Source organism: Chiroxiphia lanceolata, chromosome 3 (assembly GCF_009829145.1).
Source record: "Chiroxiphia lanceolata isolate bChiLan1 chromosome 3, bChiLan1.pri, whole genome shotgun sequence".
NCBI lineage: Eukaryota > Metazoa > Chordata > Aves > Passeriformes > Pipridae > Chiroxiphia > Chiroxiphia lanceolata.
This window is the reverse complement of record NC_045639.1, coordinates 79,876,950-79,901,130: the sequence shown is the minus strand read 5'-3', so window position 1 is coordinate 79,901,130 and position 24,181 is coordinate 79,876,950. Positions and strand designations below refer to the sequence as shown.

The 24,181-nt window shown below is 36.0% G+C and overlaps 1 protein-coding gene across 2 annotated transcripts in view; it reads right to left on the bottom strand.

Annotated features, from left to right (window-relative positions):
- RNGTT (RNA guanylyltransferase and 5'-phosphatase) overlaps positions 1 to 24,181 on the bottom strand; it is a 177,664-nt gene that overhangs the window by 123,663 nt on the left and 29,820 nt on the right. Inside the window, exons 9-10 of one of the 2 annotated variants that reach the window (XM_032683713.1) lie at positions 9,643 to 9,778; positions 3,050 to 3,121 (exon numbers count right to left, since the gene is read on the bottom strand). In XM_032683713.1, the coding sequence (XP_032539604.1) occupies positions 3,050 to 3,121; positions 9,643 to 9,778 (208 nt within the window). The remainder of the gene's footprint in view (positions 1 to 3,049; positions 3,122 to 9,642; positions 9,779 to 24,181) is intronic. The other variant, XM_032683714.1, reaches the window with a different exon arrangement.

Here is a 24,181-nt window from a genome sequence, read left to right as displayed (position 1 = left end):
AAGTCTTTGGGATGTACTGTGGAATTTGTGAATGCAGTATTTCAGAAGGAATATTCTGAAAAAGCCAGACAACTTCGCAACACTCAGTTAGCAGAACAGGTTGAGCATCTGAGAATAAGTTCGGTGAAAATATCTCTAGTTTGCTGTATCTGACTAAAACATGAGGTTTGCCTCAGCAAAGGTGTTCGTCAATGGGCTTTGTATGTGCATTTCCACAGATTCCATTCCATGAAGTCGCATCTCCAAGAGCAGAGTATGTTGGGTCACTGTGAAAGGGGGACATGCTGGAAATCTTATCACAAGATGGATAGTGAGTACAGTAATTCCATCATTCACCTTCAAGAAGACTCAACTACTTTCATGATCCAAGGGAACAATACCAAATTTCAGACCCACCTCTTATGTCAAGTTGATTTTGGGGATTTGTGAATTAGGGGCAGGGGGCACTGTTTGTTTGGGAAGGTGGGGACAGGGGGGGAGAATGTTTTGGTTTTGAACTGGACTGGTGCTTTGTGTAATTATCTGATTTGAAGATCTGCTAGAAAAGTGAACACAAATCTAACTTGCACAACTGAAATAGGAACTTATCCTTTCTTGCCAATTACAAGTTTTTAATACATTTACCTCTCTCGGTGACAAAATTCTGTTGATCATTTCTTGCCAAGTCAAACATCCTTGGGTGCCCATTTCTATAATTAAGCTTCTAAAATCAACCTAAAAGTTGCTGTGCTTTTTAATCTTTGTAGTAGGGCCATTGCTAATAACTTCTTGCAGCTAAAGCCTTGCTTGTACTCATACTGATAACATTATCTTAATTTGTCCTTCACATTAAAAAAGTATTACGTAGTAACTAACTCCTCTCTCTCATTCCCAGTGCATTTAAAAAACAAACAAATGAACAAAACCAAACAAGCTTTAAAGCATTTAAAGCCCTGCTCAACAGGAGATTTTTCCCTAAAGTTGACAAACCTCTGATCATTCTTCCTATTTGCCAACTGGGATTCATCATGGTAAGTCTGGGCACTTCACTACAAATGTGGGTTTCCTCCCCATCCGCCACAAAAGAAAGTCTCACCAAAACAATTATGACTTCCAAAAAGTGTTATTTTGCTAGAAGAGTATATGCACATCCCAAACTGATGGACAGAGGAGACTGTACACTTCTTAGCCTGCATATATATTTTAAAGGAAGCGTAACAGCAGTTAATGGCAGGTTAGACACAAAAGAAATGCAGAGACGAGGAAAGACATGAAGGTAAAGAAACATGGAATCACAGGAGGAGGAACAGGTAAGAAAATGTAAAGGAAAAATGAGAACTCAAGAGTGGCTGTAGAAGACTATTTTTCAGAAGACTACATGGAATTCTTGTTTAGGGAAAAGTCTTAATCATAGGAGGAATCCAGGAAACTAACACCTACTTTACAGAAAAGGTTAGAGAAAGGACATCCAGATACAGAATTTAAATGTGTTAACAAAAAGCTTCTAGTCCTAATCTAACACTTATTCCCACAAACTACTACTTTTAAAAGCAGCTGGCCTAATTCAAAGTATGACTACACTTCCAAGAATACCAAAGTAATTTGTGGTGACTAGTACCATGCCTACATTTGCAATTCCCACTTACACTGAGTGATTGAGCTGACTAGTATCTTACTCAAGACTGTAGTTTAGAAAGTCTGAAATGCCCTGTGGTTTACTAATACCGTTCTTGTCCTGTTTGGTGCACTGAAATAATAATTTTGTTTTTCCAGAAGCATTAAGTGTTTTCTCCATGGGCTATTTAGTCACAGGTCTAGTGACTAAATTTAACACGTTGTGGTTTAACTACAGTAGGTGGCTAAGATTCCCACAGCTGCTCACTCGCCCCCTAGAATAAGATGGGAAGAGAAAATGAAAAGGGTCTAAGTGAGAAAACCCAAGGTGGAGATAGAGAGTTTCAAAGGTAAAACAAAAGCTGCACATGCAAAGAAAGCCAAGTAAGGAATTCGTTCACCACTTCCAATGGTCAGGGAGGCATTTAGCCATCTCCAGGACAGCAGGGCTCCATCACACACAATGGTGACTCGACAAGGCAAATGCCTTAACTCCAAACATCCCCCTCTTTGCCCTTCTTCCCCCAGCTTTATATGCTGAGCATGACACCATATGGTATGGAATGTCCCTTTGGTCAGTTGAGGTCAGCTGTCCCAGCTGTGTCCCCTTCCCAACTTCTTGTGCACCACCCCAAGCCTTCTCACTGGTGGGGTAGGGTGAGAAACAGAAAAGGGCTTGAGGCTGTGCAAGTGCTGCTCAGCAGTAACAAAAACCATACCTGCGTTATCAGCACTGTTCTGTGCTGATTTGCAAATCCAAAACACAGTAACGTATGAGCTATGATGAAAAAAAAAAATAAATCTATAAAAGACGCCAACAAGAGCCCTTTGGTGACATTCAAACCTTTACCATATTTGAAAGCTGGTTTACAGAAAACAAGTTTCCTATTTTCAGTGTTGTTTAACAGCTCTTTCTTGTGACCACAAACACTTTATTCATAGACTTTATTCTCCCTTTCCACAACTTCCACAATATATTTCTTTCTTACACGCTTTTCCTACAGCCTGTGCCATCAGGAGAGCCTGCTGTTGAGGACTTAGCAGAGGGCCAGCTGCCTGGTTTCAAACAGAAATTTGAGAAGGAGGTGACAGAGCAGCCTAACAAGTACTGCGATGCTCTGGTAACAAATACACCACTTACAGGCTAACTTCTTCATGCCCTATTGATTTCACTGTGTAAATAGTTCAAACACGCTCTAGAAACGGGAAATATTCCAACAGTGTTTAGCAGACTGTTTCAAACGGCCATTTTTTTCCTTGAGCAGGTGGAAATAAATTGACACATACTGTAAGGCTGCTTTCAATCTTAATTCTGATGCATTGCTTGTTATTGAGTTGCAAAAACACCCAAACGCTTTTGGTGTTTAAATTTACTTTGGAGCTCTTATATAAATAAGATTAAAATTAAAGTAAGAATCAATAACTAATGATAACCAATAAAATTGAAAGTACTTACATTAAACTTGATAATGTCATATATCAAGTACCGAGGGACAACCTGTCCATTAACCTTGTCAATGATCATTTCCTTAAAAGAAAAGAGATGACATGGACATTTATTCATGAATATAGAAGAATGTTGGCACATTTATACTTAGTGCACATATCTGCAAGCGTGATGCAATCAAACACTGGCCACATCTTTATTTCAAAAGATATTAAACAATAGGTCAAGATTATAAAAATATTATTGTGGTCTTAAAAGTCTCTCATGAAGCATACAAAAAACCATCAGGAAGCTGTACTAAGGCTTCTGATCTGCAGCATTTTTACATTAGTTTCTCCACAGATTTTGAAATCACTACCTTTCTCGAGTGAATAATGAGCTTTTAGAAATCGCAGTAAGAACTGCAATCCTAAAGCATTATTGGAAATCTTGACCACAATAAGAAGCACAACAGCAAGGATGTAAAGAACAAGCATTCACATTCATTTTCTATGCTCAGGTTGGATCTTTTCATTTTAACAGCATCCTAGGCAGCAGTGAGAACTGCAATTTGCTTAAACGCTGCACTGTGGCTAAACAGTATGGTTCCTTCAAATGGAAATATCACAGATACTCTCTGTATCACATGTTAACATTCAATATGTACTGGAAATCATCTTGGAAATATGTCAGCTAGGGAAAGAATATTGACAATCAACATCCAAACACAAAAGTGTTTCCTGAATTTAATAGTACATACAAAAATATAGACATCTTACATGCTGGTGCTTATATCTGTAACTCAGGCTTCCTATGACATGAATTAGACATAATTTATTAGTTTGATGAACTAAGATAGAATATTTAGTTTCATATCGATTAGTCATGATTGAAAACAGTAACAATCAACTATTGGTAGATCTTTTCCAGAAAACTTCAAATTATTCACTTCTCTAAATGCAACCAATCTTCTCCCTGCCCCCCTCCCCTACCTGATTCTTGGCTAATAAATTAGCAAAGTTAATAATCTGCTAAGAATTTTTTCCTGAAAATACCAAGTTAAAATCCAAATTCACACATAAAAGATAAAAGAATTCAAAAACATGAAAACAGTTCACTGTAACAAGATGAAAACATGAGATCAAGAATTATTCCAAAAAAGAACATTACATCAACTCAAACTAATTTTGTTTAGCCAGTTTCTTGCTAGGTTAGTAGCAATTTTATGCCTTACAAACTTTTAACTTCTTTTAGAATCCATACATTTTACAAAATAAACCCAAACAAGAGTCTGACTGACTCATGTAAGATTGATTTTCAGTTTGCACAACAATAACAAGCTTCTTGAATTGTACCTAGTATTTAACCGCAATTTGCTTTGAAAAAATAAGCAAGCAGTTGTAAAAAGATTTGTTTTAAAGAAAACACAAAGCTTGAAGCATTTAAAACTACACTAGAAGACACGAACATGTTGTTCACAAAAACATTAGGAACTGTAAGTTGCCTACTTTAGATTTTGGAGTCTCATCTTTTGTGAACAGAACACTGAGACAGAGATTGGGCTTTCACAACCAAATGCTGCATTCACAGGTGTTGTGAATGACTACCTGAACTGACCATACACATCTTCACACATAATTAACAAAAATTCAAAATTAAAAATAAATTTAATGAGTGAAAAACATTCATTTGTAACATTACAATATCTTATTCTTAACTCTAAAAAATATTAAGTCATAGGTACTATCAAATAACATTTGCAAAATGTTCCACATAGAGGTAATGCAATGAAATGTCATTCTGTTAGTTTCCAATATTTAGGTAAGACACTGGTGAGCTATCAAAGGAACAGCTGATGCAACACTGCAATGCCTTCTCAGACAATAAATTTATAACTAAGTGCAAGAACAGATGGACTAGGTACAACTCAAGAGACAGAAGGCATAATGTACAAACCTGGAAGAGTGAGTAAGGATATAACGAAAGGGGGCAGGGGGTGTGTGTGTGGGGGAAATACAGGGAAAAACCCACCTGACAGTAATCAGGTGAAACAAATAAAGTAAAACTAAAAAAAAAAGAATGCTATTTCTTTAATGTTTCAATCTAATTGACAGGTGAAACAAATTTTTGAAACACGTTTAATTGAACACGTGTTTAAGGACTCACTTCCTCAGCATGCATATTCAGAGCCTCAGCTTTGATGCAAATCTAGCATTTGTATGCAAAACCCTGAAAATATTTCAACACCTGGTATTACGAGATTTTATGCCTAATTTTCAAAATCTGAATCTCTGGATATTCAGTTTAAGAAGAATTATAAAATACATCCAAGAGGACCAAGAACTACTTTTAAACGTCTTCTGGAATGTTCATTTTTAATACAGAATTAATTTTATAAAGAAACCTTTTCTCTACTCCAAACATGTGTAAACCTTTTTGATTCTCTTACTGATCACATAAACCTTTTTCCTCACATCCCCACTTTTCTTCCTCCCCTGCCTCTTGTTTTCTTTGACATCCTGACTGAAATCCCAGCTACCAGAGCAAAAAAACAATAGCACAATACGCCTTAGAAGTAGAGATGACAAATTCCTGCACTGCTCATCTCCATCATGACAACAACATTCCCTGCTCCATTAGTTACGCCAATACAACTGTCATAAAGCAAAAGCTGTAAAGTGAGCATAAGGTTCAGATTGGAAATGCTCTAACACATAATTATTTTACAGTCTGATTTCAGAATCTTCCTTGAAATTACCAGAATTGAAAAATACCCCAGGGAATAGACCTCCTCAGAGGCCAGTTCAGAGAGTTTGGGAAAATGTAGTATTTGAGGACTGACCACAATCAAACTCGCTCATTCTGACCTGAGCTATAACCTGATACTGCAAAACTATATTTAAGCCAATTTTGAGATAAGTCAAAACCTAAACCCAAATCCACTCACATGACACGTTAATAGAACATAAAAGTATCCATGAGGCACACTTGCATTCCTGCATTCCCTTCTATAGACTCCATGTAGATTTATAGCCAGTTTAAAATTACCTCTGTTAGTCAGCATGATCTTTATGACTTGTCCATTAGCTGCTAGTTTAGGTATTCATTTAACCTGTGGGCCTGCAGAGCAAGGTGCAGTGATCAGTTTCTGCAATGTCACCTGGCAACACTGCACTGCTGGTACTCTCCTTAACCTCCTGGTGCTGCAGAGCAGTGGTACAGTGTATTAGAAACTGCAACTGCGCTAAGAGCTTTTAGCTGCACAAGTATGAGACTGGACTGACAGCTCAGGGACTTTTTTCCTTAACTCACATATCTAGAGAGTTACCTTGGACTTAAAATAATCCAAAATCTAAGCACAAAGCAACGGACCTAATTTTACTAGCCACTTGCAGAATGCATTTTTTGTTGACGTATAGAATCAGATCTAATAATACATTTATTATTCCTTTTCCTCCTCCTTTGTCCCTTTACCTTTAATACAATTCTAGTCACTGCTGTATTTCAGGAATTAAAACAGCTTTTTTTTTTAAATCTACTTTGCATAAATCTGTTTTTCACCAGCTTTTGCAAAACTCAAAAAGTTTTAAGTTATGTCATTTCTCAGAGAGCTTAAAAATAAGTGAGGTCTGTACTGATATAAAAACATAAATAAATCTCTACCTTGTTCTCCGTTTTTTGAGTTCTTGGTCATGCTAACTCTTCAAGTGTGAACAATATTTTATATATAAATAAAATAGATAAAAAATTGTATTAAAATCATAAAATGTAATTCAAGCCAAAGAATGCCTCTGCATTTTCTACTCAACTGTTTAAAAGCTAAGCAGAATGCCATGAAATAACTAATAGTTATTTCACTAACTGAAAATAACTAATTAGTTTTCTTGCATGACAGCCAAAACAGTTGAACAAAATTCTATGCATTCCCTCAGGTAACAGAATGGATATAAAACACTTGGCTTCTACAGGAATAATTCATATTATACTAGTCACCTGTAAGTAATATTCAAATTAGCTTTAATGAGCTTTGCAGAAAACTTTCTTCCATGCCAGGAGAACAACTGCAACTGAAGAGCTGGAGATGAGCACAGAGTATTGCAGGAGATCTGTCATCATCAAAGATGTTACTGATCACAGTAAGAACTGTTTGCAAGTAATTTCAGCCTGAAGTGAACCATAAATGCATTTGAAATTCTCAAAGACAACCACATGAAAGGCTGACACCAGAACCGTTAAAGCAAGTTAACAGATCCCTGAATGCATGGAAATTGCCTTTATGAAAGTTTCATATATACTGTCATTCTAAATAAAGTAAGGGGGAATGACCTAATCTTTTGTATTCTTAAAACCAGTAGTTTTGCCACATGGCACGGATATTTCTGTTTTCTCTTTCCTTCTTTCTCGTATTTTTAAGATTACTGTAAAGCAGTGTCAATTGGGCCACCACATTCTATACTCATTTCCTGACAGAGAGATAGATACTTCAAGGACAGTAAGTACGAACTACTTCAACCTGCAGCTAAAGAATTAACTTCAACAGCCCTTCAAGCTCTAGTTAGTAAAATATGTTAATACAGAAAAAGCCAACTTCTTCTTCTCATGCATTTAAAATACAAAATAAAATCAATCGTGCATATATCCAAAGTAAAGGATCATTCACAGAAATTGTCATTTGGCACCAACATTCAACAAATATTCAATTACAAAGTTAAGCTGTTCTGATGCTTCAAATAATAGGCAAATCTTATCCTCAAATCTGTTGAAAGGAATTTCAATCAAAAAAAGAAATATTCTATCAACAGCTTTTTATTTAACTGACCATATTAAAATAACTTTAGAAATATGTACTATGAAAAGTATTCATCCACTGAAAGGTTTTAGTTTTATCTCAGAGTACTTCATTCAGGATACTTGTTCATTTAATGTCATTTTACTTTCCACTTCATGAAAAAAACATGGAGGGGGGCAAATCTGACTGATTTTATGCCAGTAAATACCAAAATGCATTGTAACAGTCAAACTTTAACAGAACAACAAATTAAGCAAAGTTATAGTTTATGTCCTGGTTACATGATAGAACTTAATTTGTTCTTAAGAGACTTAAATCTGGGAAACACAACACACCAGATCAGAGACCTTCTCCCATGCCCCACAGCCACAATACACTCATATCTCAATATCCTCATCTTCTACTACGTCCATATTCGCCACCTTCACTAAAAAAGCTGTTTTGAAATAAAAATAATTAATAAATAAAAGAGCAGCAATTTCCCTCAAGAACACCTAGGATTGCACCATATGGACACCGGACACTTTCTCAAGAGCCTTAGAGGGAACATCATAAAAAAAACATTCCAGGCTTTTAATCTCAACAGTATGGAACTTAATGCATGTCATTAAGAATAATATTATGTATGTCATTAGGAAGCTGCCTCGCTGAAGAGGCTCCTACCAGACATGATAGCTTGTGCAACCATTTCTGAGCCAACAGCATTGCATTTCTTGCATTATGCTCTCATTTTTTCAGTGAAGCAGAGATGGTGGAAAATATTCCATTATCTGCTTCTCTGTCCCCTAGACAGTACGCCATTCCTTGCAGTAATTATCCTCACAGGTTCAATTTATACATGCTTCACATGTAAATGTGCGTTCAGTAAGACAGATCATTCACAGAAGTGACATTTCAAGAAGAATAGTGACATCAAAGGCCTGAGAAAGGAAAGAAAGTTAATAATGACAATATGGTCTCCTGTATTTGAGAAGTGCATTAGGCTTCAGAAGACCAATATGGAATATCATCTCAGGTATTCAATACTTCAGAGCAAGCAGGAGTTGCAGTGATGTATAGAGCCTCCAACGCTACTGAAACATAACAGGAAACTGCGCTGATCTGCATTGACAGGGATTTACTGTAAGAGCCAACGAATTTTTTTTGCTCATGTTAAAAAAAAAAGGTCAAGAAAGGAATAACCTCTTTTTTGTGGCTACTGTTCTGAAAAGTTTACCATGAATACTCCAGCCCAGTCTTCAAACAACAAATACAGACATTTTACAGTTTGTTTTACAACTGTCTCAAAAAGATCATTAGCAAGTTTAAATAATTTAAATGAGCATGATAATTTAGAAATGTTTTGGTCTTAAATTAAAGTAAGCCATTTCTAAATAATTTAATAATTCAGATCAGCTGAAAATAAAGATGACAGAAACAAAGACATCAATTCACAAGTCGATCAAAAGATTATGAAAATTTTATCAAATTTTAGAAGTATTTCCATGAGCTGTATGAAATAGACCATGTTTACTGTTTCAAAATATAAAGCTGTAGCAACAGATGAGGTTCTGCAATCACTTCTTTTGATTCTCTTCAAGCCTTTTCTCATATTCAGTGTCATCTCCATACCTTGATTAATTTCAAAGACAAACAGCTCCCCCCTGAGCAGTCATCACTGCTAATCTGTAGGTAATTTCTTATGGAATGCGATTCCCACATTTAGCCAGTGACTGAATCTATATTCCTCCTGAAATCCTATGATTCACCAATCCAAGCCTAAAAATTTGGCCCTGTTTGAACAAAAGCAAACAGCACTGAAATTGTTACCACAGTTATACATTATGCTCCTTACCCCATCCAGAAGAGTGTTTGTTAGATGTGTGCGAAGATCTTTACGAAATGGAAATTCCAGGTTAGATACATGAAAAATGGAATTGTCTCTATCAATCATATAAACTTCATTCTTGCCATCAATCAGCATCATGTACCTGCAAATGCAATGTTAAGATTTTATAGTTAAAGGCACATCCCCAAAATCTCTACTATTTTGTTTTATATTAAGTGCTAAAAACAAGCAATCATGACAGATATTAAGCACATTAAAATAACTTTTTCATACTTAAAAGTTTAAACCTATTGCCTCAGGAAAGCAGATAATTTAGTTCAATGCAATTATCACAAAGAAAATATTTCAAAGGTAAAAGTTCAGAATATATATATATATAAAAGAATTTTGCTGTGTTCAGCTAAAATTATGCCTGAAAGTCTATTAAAAATAACAGAGGTTTTAATACTGTAAGAAATACATGAGGCTAAGTCAGTTAGATTTCAAGCAAAGATCTTTTACTCCAGCTTTTCCTTTATTAAGTGGACCAGAACTTTGTCAGGTATAAGTCTGGAGAATTTCATTGCAAGAACCACCCTTCCTTTGTATCGCTGGCTATCTGTCATTGCAGCATTGAAAAGTCCCAGCCAACTACTGAGCCACTTCTCACTAAAACACCAACAAATTTAGCCACGGTACATTTCTCTCACAAAGAAAACCCCAAATCTCACTATACTATCACCAGTAGCTTGTGAGCTTGTTTCAGTTCCAGATATATGCATTTTCTACAAATTTCTTTACATTATGACAGCACTTGTAAGCCCAAGTCATTAATTTAGACCTCTCTGTGCTAATCTCACAGAAGATTGTTTTATACGGGTATACAGGTACTATATTAAAAAAAAAAATAAAAATGAACAAATAAACAGAAAAAAAGAATGAAAAAAAAGGACAAAACCCACAAGGGATGCTAAACAGCACAATAGCTGTAACACACCTAAGTTACCTTTGTAAAGTACTAAACAACAAGAGTACTAAAGCACAGTTTCAGGAAGAATAACAAGGCAGCTGTGCAGACAAAGGTCTTCTCAAACTTGTGCAGCAGCCTAGGAGCACACAGACCTTCTGACCAGACAGGAAACTGAAGAAATTTCAGCGGAAACTAGTATCAAAGGCCAGGTGCAATAAGTCAACATCTTGGCAGTGAATGAGAACTAATGAAGGTGCTGAGCATATTCTCTGTGAGGGTGATGAGGGACCAGAACAGGTTGCCCAGAGAAGCTGTGGATGCCCCATCCGTGGAAGTGTTCAAGGCCAGGTTGGATGGGGCTCTGAGCAACCTGGTCTAGTGGAAAATGTCCCTGCCCGTGGCAGGGGGGTGGAACTAGATGATCTTTATGGTCCCTCCCAACCCAAACCATTCTGTGATTCAAATACCACAAGTGCTGAAAGCGAAGACTAGAACCTTGAATCTGATGTGATAAAGTAAGATAGAAACTGTTGTGGGGCTTGGAAGGCTCAAAACAAAAAACACCAGAAAAGTGCCTCTTAGGAACAAACAAGATGCTACTGCACTTAGTAAGACCAGTGAAAAGAACAATCTAGCTATGAAGATGTGTCCAAATGTTCACACAGGAAACACCATGGTTGAACAGCAGTGCAAAGTATAATCACAGACAAGAGACAAAGCTGATATGCAAAATCCAAACTAGGTCCAAGTTCTGTGTCTCAGTCAAATCTGAGTTATGTCAGTTTTACTAATTATCACCTGAGCTGCTGTAAACAAACTGATGCCTGATCATGCCATAACTGACCATGTTTGTGTTCCTACACCAAAACTAAGAGTGTGACCCTATCCTGAGCTTATTCTTTTAGTGATCCATTCATTTTACCCATGCTAAAAGCAAAAGTGTTATTATTGAAGTTTTATTCTGCAAAAGAAGTAAAAATCACTGAAAACCAAAAAGAAAGAAAATAGGAGTACTACAGTCCAGATAGTTCAAAGGTTCTAAAATTTCACAACATTTAATGTTCTTGAACAGCCTCTGATAAAAATAGGGAAGGGACAGAGATCTTCCCAGAGCAACTAACCCATCTGGATTGCAGTACAGTTGCTCTGACAGTACAGAATAGAAAAATATGTGATTAAACGTAAAAGATTATAGCAGTTTCCCCATCCACACTACAATATTGTGAAAGCTAGCAAGCATATTTTGAAAACTCATTTGGCAAAGAACTTTTCATACTTGTCTTTGGACATATGGGGGAGGAACAATACTTTTCATAATTTATCCATTTCTCCTTGGAAGGTCCTGGTTATAAAGAAATAACAAGCTATCAGTAGTTGTTTCTAAAATTCACCACTGCTCTTACAAGTAATGTCCACAGGATCTCTGCTGCCAAAACAAAGCAGCAAGCACCTCCCAGAAGCCCTGCAGGCAAATGGTATACACATGCACAGATCCTTCCTCTAGAAATTAGCAGATCTGACTTCAGGAGCGCAGGACTCCCTGCCGCTTAAACAAATACTTTATTTCACTATTATGACTATAATCATAATTCACTATACATCAGCTTAACTAGTGTTTCTCCACACACAAGATGAGTACTTCAAGATGCTACAAATCAGTTGGGGAAAAACCGACACATATGAGCAGAAAACCTAAGTGGGGGGAGAAGCAACATTAGAAGAGCTGAAAGCTGTACATGAGATGCTTTATGGAAAAAAGAGTTAATATACATTCAATAAGAAAACATGGCACCAGTTCTTCAGAAGCAAGAATACTCTACAGACAACATTCATTTTTCAAACCAAGCTAATTTATTCAAAACTAAAACTAACTAAAAAGAACATTTTGTGTTTTTCTCAAAAATAAAAGAATCCATGAGAATAGAAGAAGAGGTGTGTAAATAACAGAAAAAAAAGCACTCTACTTCAATTTTAATTCTATAAATAAACTTAAGTAGCAATCTGCACTCACATATTCACTGCTGGTTTAAGCACATGCTTTCCTTGTAACTTGCTTCAATGACAAGATAGCATCTAATGCTTCACAAGACCTAGCACTTCAAAAAACCCCATACTTGTATCTTCATTACATGTGTGGTATAATAAGTGATCTTGCAAATGTTTTGAAAAAAATGAAAACACAAACTGTGAAAAGTTTTGTTTGCAGCTATCTAAAGCATCTACAGGTTCAGACAACATACAGAAGATTTACTCAAAAATCTTCTTTTACTTGAATATTTACTTGAATATCAAAATGAACTTACCATCACTTTCTCTAGATCTTTCACTCAAAATAAAATCTATGGAAATTTACTTAGAAGTTGGTAGCTGGATACCTCGATCAACCACTAGTGGGAATATCCCTTCTCTCTGAAACTACAGCACTACTGTTAAATCTCTTCTTCCATGATTTCTCTCTTTTTTGTCAGTGTTAGCTGTTTATACTGTAAATTCTAAATAAGAGGGACAATGGTAAATCTTACGACTGAATGCAAAAGATTCCTAAGCAAAGATCACCAGGAACCTCAATTATATAACTCAGAGGGCAGTGAGGCACTGGAACAGGTTGCCCAGAGAAATTGTGGATGCCCCCCCATTCCTGGAAGTATTCAAGGTTAGGTTGGATGGGGCCCTGAGCATCTTGACTGAGTAGGTGACATCCCTGCTCATGGTGGGGGGCTTGAATTAGATGATCTTTAAGGTCCCTTCCAACCCAAACCATTCTAGAATTTGTATGATTCTATACCTTACTTCAGAGAGCTACTGAGAAATGGCATGTGCTGACTTTGAAGACAAAAAAAAAAAAAATTGGTATTAGCAGATAAGCATTTAAATCAGAATACAGAGCATGCCTCTGGGCAACACCACATAGGCAGAGAAAGAAGAGACATGATTTCTCAAATACATTCACCAGAGACAGCACATAGGAGCTTAACTGTCATGCATTGTACTGCCCACAATGTACAGCTATTACAGCTGAACATTTATTACTAAATTACCCCTATTATGTGAGCACCCAAAAGCTCCAATTAGTAACCAGGCCCTATTGTTTTAGATTCTGTGCAAGTACACAAGATGATGTGTTCCTCTTTTTGATGGCTCAATTTGAATGTAAAAACCAGATAAGTGAATAAAAGAGTAAAAGCAGAGCAGTAATAAGAGCAATAACAGAACTGCTCATTCACCTTTGAAAACTATATATGGAAGCACAGAATCATGTTTGAGCTACAACCATTATCTCTTCAAACTGTCAGTCCAACCACTACAAACCAGTTTCCACTGAAACACAAGTTCTGATGAGTTAAAGAAAAAAGGGTCACACTGTCCACACAGATTAAACTCACAAGCAGATAAAATATCTAGTCATAGAAATACTAAAATCTGAAGTTTCATTAGAAGCTACTTTTCATTCACTTCTGATCCTGAGGCAAGGTCCATTACTAATTCTAATTGGACATTAGTATTAACATGATAATTCAGGAAATAGGATGAAAATTTCATTAGCAAAGAACTACAGCTCTTGGCATTAGACAAGCAGATCTCCAAATCACCTACCAGAGTATTAATAACTTAAATCTTTAAACTTTAAAAAACGTCAACAACCAAAAGAAGTTTTCTCTTTGGAAATCAATTATTTTTAGCATACCCAAATAAAGACAACTCTTTCAAAGGCTCATTTGCCTCCACATATATCCTGTTCAAGTAGTCCACATCAGCTGGGCCCAAATACACGCTATAAGAATGATTTTATTAGACTTCCATTTTCAGTGGAGTTTGTTTTGGTGGTGGTTGTGCATTTTTAGTTTTTACACAATTTTGAAGCTGAAATGAAAATGCTAAGTTAGAAACTGAGGTTTCTCCTTTATGTGAATGTTTAGCATTTTCCACCATTAAATTTGAAAGTACATTTCAGGAAAATATTATTTAATGCAAAATAAGGCAAATTACTTGGTGTCCCATAACCCAGAGTCATTGAGATTAAGGAACAAGAACAGAACTGCATCTCCTAAGCTCCAAATCCAATCCTGTACCCATCCCAACATGTGTCCTCTACCTTCTTTCCCAGATTCTTAGGATTCACAAAACTGGTTTTGAAAATACCCCCCAGCACAGTACATCACAACACATGGTGTAGTGTCTGCCAAAACATATTTACAGTGAAACTAATCTCTTAGAAGTTCACAGTAGTTTTGCCCCTGACTTCAATTTTGTGATGTGCTTTATGTATGTTTAACTTCTTTCTCAGCCAAAATCACAGCAACCATCTTAGCAATAAGGTTATATATGTTAATTTGGTGCTCTATAGGAGTTTTAAAAACCTTAAGTATAATATAAGAAAAAATATGGCACAGCTTCCTCAAAACTGTAAGACCTCATCTTCTGAGTTTAACACAAAAGTAATTTTCTGAAAAAAATCTAGAAGTAGAAAACGGATTAGAAATATTGTTTTAAAGGAAGATTAAAAATTCAGCTCCTCTAGGAGCTTTCTTTGCCCTGCAGTATTTCTTCAGACAGGCTATATCAAAGAAGATTATTTATTTCGACACAGTACCGCTGTTGCTGCTTTTTATTCATTTTCCTTTTTAAATATGCCTCTGTCTGTATTATCACATTAAAGAATGCAAAATGTAAGAAATTCCATCATCGGCTCCAAGCACAAAATACAGGGCAGCTCTCCATTCCCAAGTGAGTTCATTACACAGCCTAGAATTCAGTCTTGTGAAAGCGCTGCCCTCCCACACAAACAAGCATTACCCAACTCAGAATAGCAATTAGCATCACTAATATGTTCGCTGATGCAGAGGCAACAGCGAAATCCTGTTGCAGATATGATTTTTAATTTCTTAATTTCCTTTTATGACTGGCAACACTTCAAAATCATGAGCGCATCGCCTCTCCGTAGATTGATCACCCAGGATGAGGCCAAGCCACTTGAGCACTTTACTTTGGACCCTGACACTCCCTCCTGGCAAGCAAGCACTGACTTCTGGCCAGATATCAAATGCTGCAGAAAAGGCCAGGAGAATGAAAATTAATGACTGCCCTCTATCCACTGACAGTAGGATATTATCTGTGTCACTACGCCACTGCAGTTCCATGTTCTGACCCAAATCCAGACTGTGCTGGATCTAGAGTAAGTTTAAATTAGACAAGTTTGAAGTTTGCTTGTGGCAGATGGAACAATACACACTGAGGTCCTGATAAACTGAGGAAGGCTCAGCTTGCTTTCTTCTATTAATTGCTGCTAGCAGTGGTTGCTACTTCAAACTGTCTCCTGAAGGATGATAAAACCTGAATACAAGAACAAAAACACAAGGAACTTACATGATGTCTTATAATATTATTTTCAGCATGTAAACTAAAGGAAAGCAATGTCTTTTTAATCAGCACACTGACAGCTATCACAAACACCTTTTCCAAACTTGTACATGTTTTCATTTGCACGAGTACACAGTGTATCAACCAGCAAGAAACACTACTTAATACACATAAGCTGCTGTAGAATCTTGTATTCAACTTGACAGTTCATATTCTAAATAAAAAAAACACACACAGGCCTTTGGAAGTTAGTCTGTGCTAAGTATAACAACACTTTATATTTCTCTCCCATATTTCTAGGTTAAAGTCTGCCATCAACAGTCTCCACAGCATTTTAAACTGAAAAATCCCTTAGATTCTGACTGACAGTAATTTCCAATTAACAGCCTCCAGCTTCAATATTTCTCATTCCTGACTTTGCATTTTCTACAACTAAATATCCTCCTAGTTTTATTATTCTGGTCCTCAGTAAATTCAGTGACTTGTCTCCCTCATTTGTCAGAAGATACTTGGATTCTGTTTCAAAATTCCTAATGAAAATACAAAATTAATATTCAGGATCTCCACTTGTGGCTTTTTATGTATTTTCTTCCAAAAGCATCCACTGTCATTTTCTTTCAATCTGTTCTTTACCTATCTTAAAATTCTAACAAACTTCTTAGCCTCAATCTCTATTAAAAAAAAAAAAAATTGAAATTTTGTCAAAGTCCAGAAGCATGAGATCTACCAGTATTCCTAGGTCTAACCCCCAATTTTCCCTTATAAAAATTCCCATCAAAATGGTAGATTGAACTCAGAGGAAATGTCATTCCTCATCTACACTTCTGACTGTGTTCTTCAGTCTTTCTATTAACTACTTCCCTTAATTTAACCAAATCTGTCATTTTATAAAGAGAAAACATGCATTATTGATCTCTTTTTTGTTTCTCATTACAATCATAATGTTTTAAATTTAAAGCAAAGCCTTTTCATCAATGATCCAAACTTCTTTTCTACAATCAAGATTTTTTCCCCCCAATATTAAAATACTGTTACTAGGCTGCTTTTTTGTAAGTAAATGTATCCTTGTGTATCTCTTACTATGTTCAGTAGCACCTGTATTTGTCACATGTCAAAATTCTCCACCAATTCTCCGCCCTCAAAAGAGTTCAGCTTCTGGTTAACTTTCACAATTGTAAGATGTCTTCTTGGGGTGAAATGATCAGTTCCCTAAAGCCTTAAAACTGTCTTGGCTAAACTCTTATTATGGGAATCAAGCACTCAGCTTGCATTAGGTGTTCAAATGTGCTCACAATGGCAACTCTGATCAGTCTGAGTATCTGCAGCAGATTCAGCAGTAACCCAGAAGTTTATCTTAACAAAACTGTAGTGATTTTTTCAAAACCTGAACTCTGTAGCAATTTTTTTATTCTTCAGCTATTAGGAAAATAAAACGTTATTCCTCATATTTATTTTGCATCTTTCCTAAACAAAATTAATGCTTTCCAATATGCATGTTAGAGTCAAAAAAGTTATCCTAGTGCATCTGCTATGCCAACATCTAATTTCATCAGAAGGTTTCCAACATTCAGCCTCATGTTCTGAATCACTTTTTCAATATATCGCTGCCCTGACTCAATGCTAGTGTGGAAAAATATAATTTCTTTGTCTTATTGATCACTTCATGTATCACAATGGAAGGGCTATGCTCAATTTTGATATTCGTAGCATCATTTCAGTTGGAAAAGATCTTTAAGATCATTGAATTCAGCTGCAAACCTAACACTGCCAAGTCCACCACTAAACCATGTCCCTGAGCGTCACCATATCTACATGTCTTTTAAATACTTCCAGGCATTGATGAATTGATATCCATCAATTCACCCTGCTTATTTGAGAAAAAAGAACTTAATTTCCATAAGATTTGTTAAGGTGGTATTCCCTGCATATGGCACAACTTTGTGCAAATCACCACTGTAGGATAAAAGATACTACACAGCTTACATAGGTATTCCATCTCCATAATTTTATTAGTCAGTCTCCTACACTGTTACCTCACTCAGCATCAAAATCTTTTTCTTAGTTTTACCTGCCACGGCTCTCCATCAGGCTCTGAATGCAAGTTTCCCTTTTCATTTGCCCCCCTTGACAAGCCAAGGTCCAGAGAGGATATTTTGTGACTGTTATGGCCCTGAACATCATTAAAAGTGAGACAGTGGATCTGCAGATGACATTTACTACAGAAATCTTCAGAATGCCCAAACCTATAGTAACAAAGAATGCAAGCTTTGATATCTAAAAGGTACCACAAGCGGGAAGAGATGTGACCACACTTTGCTGCCTTACAAGGTTCTAAATTAACTCTGTCGGGTGACAAAGCTCATATAGCTGCTACAGTGGTCAGTCAGTGAGAGCACAGAAATTCAGCTGCAGTCAAAAAAAACCCAAACCAGCAAAGAGCATGAGATCATATAACTAATGGATTAATGCAAAAGACAGAAATAATGTTGCATCATTATACAACTTTAAGGTATCCCCTCCCCCGGTATAAAATATGCACCAGCATTAAAAGAGAAGTCAGTTTTTGAATGAAGGAGACAACAGTAATACTAAGGACCATGGAAAAATGCTTACAAAGTGTGGAAACTAGTATCATTCCTCCTAATAAAGTATCGCAGTTCAGACTGAGCTCAAACTTTATTTTTTTCTGTTTTATAAAGATGCCTTTAATTAATCTAACAGATGGCAAATTCAAAACTAACGTAAAACTACATTTTCTATCTAAAATATTATTTGACTGTGAAACTCGGCTGGTAAAACCAAGAATTTAGCAAGGTTAAAAAAAGACTATCCCATTACAGCGTTTTTCTTGTCTGTCTTCCAGGGTTTTAATTAAGTTAGAGTGCTGGGGGGGAGGGATGTTTCTTTATTTCTAGAAGGATATTAAAACATTACGGGTTAAATTTCAAGTTGCTTTGTAATCGTCATTTGACCTACAACAAAGGATAAATTAATCTATAACTACTATATATCGAAGAGTTCTTATAGCATATTATGACAAAAGAATTATTAACGAGCTAGAAAAGATCTGACCCATACATATAGAATCTGTATACTAACACATTTATTTTAAATTCTAGATTCTCTTTGTTTCATCCAAATTTTAATGATCCTAAGTGCTCAAGTGTATATTAAAGTACACTACTGGAAAACAACTGTACGGTGTAATGGTCTAATTACTTTTTTTAAAAGCTGTAAGAGTAATGGAACAAATTATACCTCAAGCTTGATTGAACTGTTGAATTCTTTCATAATTTTTATTATTGTTGTTACTATCATCTTCATTATTTATTACAGATAGAGCTTCAAGTTTGCTTGAACTTGTTTGACCCATCCCTCTCCACAAATCTTAGAATCTTAGTCTGAAAATATGTTGGTAATTTAAAGAGAAATTTAGCAATAGGCTAAAAAAAAGAAAAAAAATATATATATGAAAGAAAAACAAATTAATTTCTCATCAGATGACAAGTAGTTACATTCCTTCTTTCCCTCTTTCTCTCTGTGAGAGAACTATCATGTCTCTCACAGAGGCCCATAACGTAGCAGTCAAGGAAAGAGTAACACAGCTTTGAAAAAGGAAATTCCCTTAACTTTGAACTGATTTACGCCAGAATGTACGCTGGGTCAATTCTGTCTGCATCGCCAGCACAAGTCTCAGAAGGAACACAACTATCATTTGTGCTCACAGAGAAGACCAGATCCAAGAGAAAGGGCTGCCCCAGATATCCATATAGCTAAACTTCACAAACCGAATGTCATTCTTCCCTGAATGAGCTGAAGCCATTACACTTCATGGATGTGTTTGTAATCCCTCCCCAGGAGAACCAGAAGCACAGGATGCACTGTTCCACTACTGGAAGTCATCTGGCAGAAAGGAAAATTAATAAATAAAGCAGTAATCACTGATAGTGGTCACTTGAACATCAGGTACCCATGCAGGCACACCATTTATCTTGATCTAATTAGAACATTTTAGGACTACAGTTGAATATTCTAAGATTAGTATTCGTAGCACAAGCTGCATAATAAGCATTTTAATGCATTAACTATTTATAAACAAACAAAAGAGCTTGCTTAGAAGACAATCTGTCCAAATACTCAAATAGTTATATATGAATTATCAGTTAGGTAGTACTTTTCAAAGAGCCCAGAACTGTGACCACAAAACTGCCAAAAGCCTGCTGCTTCACAAAATATACTTCCTGTGTGGTATCACAATAGCAGTGCTCCTTAACCACTCAGTAAAGGGACATAAAACCAACGGATTCCTTCTACCCCTTCTTTTCAGAGTCCTGATGGTGCTGCTGACAGAGAAACCACAACCTAGAGAAAGAATGCTTTATTTGGCCATTCAAGTAAATCTGAATCCAGATGAGCGATGGTATGTTCTGTCACACCTACTTATTCATTCCTCTACCTTGATTCAATGATTTTAAAAACAAGACTTCATGAGATGGAGAAGCAACAAAGTGATATGGAAATGCCTTAGTAACAAACACATAAATACACCATCATCACCCCCAAAAATCCCACAAAACCCAGTATATTTTTATACCAAATGGTTCCAGATATTAGTTTAACACCTCAGGACATTCTGTGTTGCCTCTTTTGACCGACCATCTGCCAGTCAGGAGAGACCTCCCCTGGTTCCTAACTAATAGTTAAACAAAACCGATGAGTTATCTGGTGATGCCCATGAGTCTGGCTATCAAAATCTGACAGTCCCTTTTCTGCTATCAAAGTCAGTCTGCCAGCCAAAGTCTAGGCATGCTCTCATTCCCTGCACAATAGGTAAAACAAGAGAAAAGGATAACAATGTCAACAGGTGGAGATGATGAGGTCACCTTGTACTGGAGCCTCTTCACCCTAAGCTACAATGTCTTTACCTAAAGGCAGAGACACGCTAAACAAACTGAAAGTGCCCTTAATCCGAACTCAATTTATCAAAGCTTTATTTTTTCCACTCACAAATGAAAATTCAAATAAGCATGCTATAGTCGCAGGTTTTAATGCTGTGGAAAACTGGCTGGTATCAGACTTGTAATCCTAAATTTACTGCCCAATACAACCGTACAGGATTACTAAGATCCAGAGTGAGCAACAACTCGAATCTCAGCTCCTAAACCTCCAACTTTCCAGTGTCAAAACACATCACTCCTGTCTCCCCATCCCACATCATATCCGCTTTCCCTCCTACCTGAACACGCATAATAAAACCATGACTTAGGTATCTGCTTTTTAGAAAATTAAGAGGAGCGCTGTTCAGAGTGCTTAACATCTACAAACTGCTCTTTTCAGAAGTCATTAGAAAGTCAGTTTATACATTGTAATCCAGAATCACGTATGTGACTTTTCTATACTTTTGCAGAATCTTATGACATTATGTTATTATTACACACTTCAAAGTTAACCTGCAGGTTCCTAACAACTGACTAGTATGGTAGTCTATAAAAGCCATTTATTTATAGCTTTTAATCTCGACTGGAGGGGAGTAAAAGCTTTATTACAACCATTTTAATAACTTCCACAACTTCAGTTTCCAGACAAAATATATGTTATCTCCAGTTAAGAATATTATTCTAAATAAAGCCAGTGAAATAAATTCCAGAGGAATTGCAGACTCCTCCTAAACCAAAATTCTTCCAGCTATAGAGGCAGATGTACAGAACTAGTTTAAAAATGGGTGAGCTTCTTTTCCCTAAAAAATAGTCAAAATAACTATAAAGAAGGATCACAAGGGACTATGCCATGTAAACAAAAACTGCATTTCTTTCCAAAGAGCTTAAATACATAGCACAAAACAACACACTGTAGAGACCGAAGGAGTGGACTAGCAACAGTCACTTTAATCTTTTAACTGAAGTTTTTTGTTCCAAATCTCTTTTGTAAGTAGCATACCATTTTGACAATTTCACGCAAATAATAATAGAAAAACCGTTACAACTACCTCTTTAAGACATTCAATGAAAATAACAAATGTCAGAAGAGTGGCTGTCCTACACGCAAAAATGACGTATAATTACCAGTTGAGGCTTTGCCCATTGCTGATAGTTACATAAGCACAGTTTGAACAAAGCTCATTTAACTTGGAATAACTTGGGTTGTTCACAAAATCTGTCACTCCTATTAAAAAAAAAAAAATCCATTTGGTCCTGAAAAGTCTATTTGGTACATGCCCATCCCCTGGATATTTCTGCCCTTTAAAACTTCACACCACTAAAATGTGCCACAGCCACAGAAGAAGCAATACACAGAATTACCAACTGATCGTCAAAATCAATTAATATTTAAGTCTCAAGATAAGTGGGAAGAGGAGGAAGGAAAAGGAAAGGAAAGTGTGGTTTAAAAGTACCCAAACAATTCTTGTGTGGTTCTTCATCCCATCCTATGACTAGGAGGCAAACATTTTTTCCTTACTCCAAGACCATAAACATGTATTAACCCTAAACATGACTCAATGACAAGACACTTAAAACATAATTTATAATTCACCTTCTCACTAGCTATCTGGGTCAGAGAGCAAGGTGCCCAGGAAAGGAGTATTCATACCTTGAGAAAAACTCTTTTACTCACAAATGCTTTCCAGTGATTAACAGCCCTTAACTTTCCTCCTAGCACCATTTCTGAAGATGTCTGAAAATCTCAACATCCTATATTTTTGTCCCCCTCCTCTAAATTAGGAAAGAATCCCCTAACAATTATGTAAACCTCCAATCCAGGCACTTCCCAGTACTGGGCACAAAATTCCACATTCATGAGAATCTGGTCATGTCATTTGTACCCATCTAAAAATTAATCTATGGCTTTTTTTTCATTCCCAATAGAGTCTCCTTCAAGTTCAACTCCACATTAATATCTTTGCTCCCAGAAGACAATCTTTCCATTCTCTAGGTCTGCTTTCATGACAAGCTGGTCTCTTGTTCTTAATAATGAGATCTCAAGTGCATAGATTTGTTTTTTAATTGGATTAGTACTACTCTCCAATGTTTTCTGTCCTCCATCATTCTCATTATTATCCCAGCTTTCTCTATAACCTTCACCTGTCTCTCAGGGATAATAGTTTTTCATGAACCTATTCAACTATCTCTTCTTTAATCCTTTACAGAGAGATAACCATTTTGCTATCTTGCCACCTAATTTTGGCCTAGTATCTTTTACCTCTTAATTTCATAAAGAAACAAGCAAAAAAATCTGTTTCTCAGTTTTCTTAATATTTTTTAGAGTTGTTCTTTAGCAGTGATCATATTTTCACTAATTACTCTGGACCAAATGACTTTTGGATAACTTCTCATGTTAGGAATCTGTAATTTCTGTTATGTATGTAAGCTTCATCTCATCATGTATAGGAAAAGTATTAAGCCATGGAAATTCAGGGAGAAACTTCAACCTCTTCCTCATGATGTTTTAAGAAGATGCATAAAAAGTTATCTTAAAACATACCAAGTAGACTTCCTTCTAGTAATGGTCACACATCTGTTTCTGAAGAGGCTGCAACTGCCAATAATTGTAAGGTTTTTAACAAAAACAGAAATTTTCTTCAATTTGTACTAAAAGCTGAACTGAAGAAGCCTACGAAGCTATCATAAGAACAATAATACAGTAACTAAATCAAAAGAACTATATTCAATATAAATCAATATTTTATATATGTATATATATTTATTGGTTGATACATTTGAGATAAACTTATTTGATTAACAATAAAAAAATTGCCCACCAGCTTTATCATACTGTGAAGTGTAGCTTTACTATTTTATTTTGTATTGTGATACCAACAAAATGACAATGATTTAGGCAACAGGCCTTGTTCCCAAAATGTAATTTGCTAATCATGAAAAAATAACCAACTTCAGAGATGTTTTAACTGTTTTGTTACAAACACCTTTTAGACAACTAGCAGCAATTCTCAAAGAGTTTTTTTTACATTCTGCACCTACTTATTTACATTTAGATATCTGTGAGCCATCAAACTTGCATTAATATTTTCCAAATTTAAGTCTTTTACAAGAGCTACCTGTTCTGCATTTTTTTAAATAGTTGCCTTACCATAATTGAACAGCCATACTATTATGATCATATTCATTATTTTTTACTAAAACTGCATGTGTACAGATGTGAAAAATAAAAAAGGTACTCATACAAATGTAGGAAAATAACTTATGCCCCTTAATAGGTTGCATTTAGTGCAGGTCACATTTT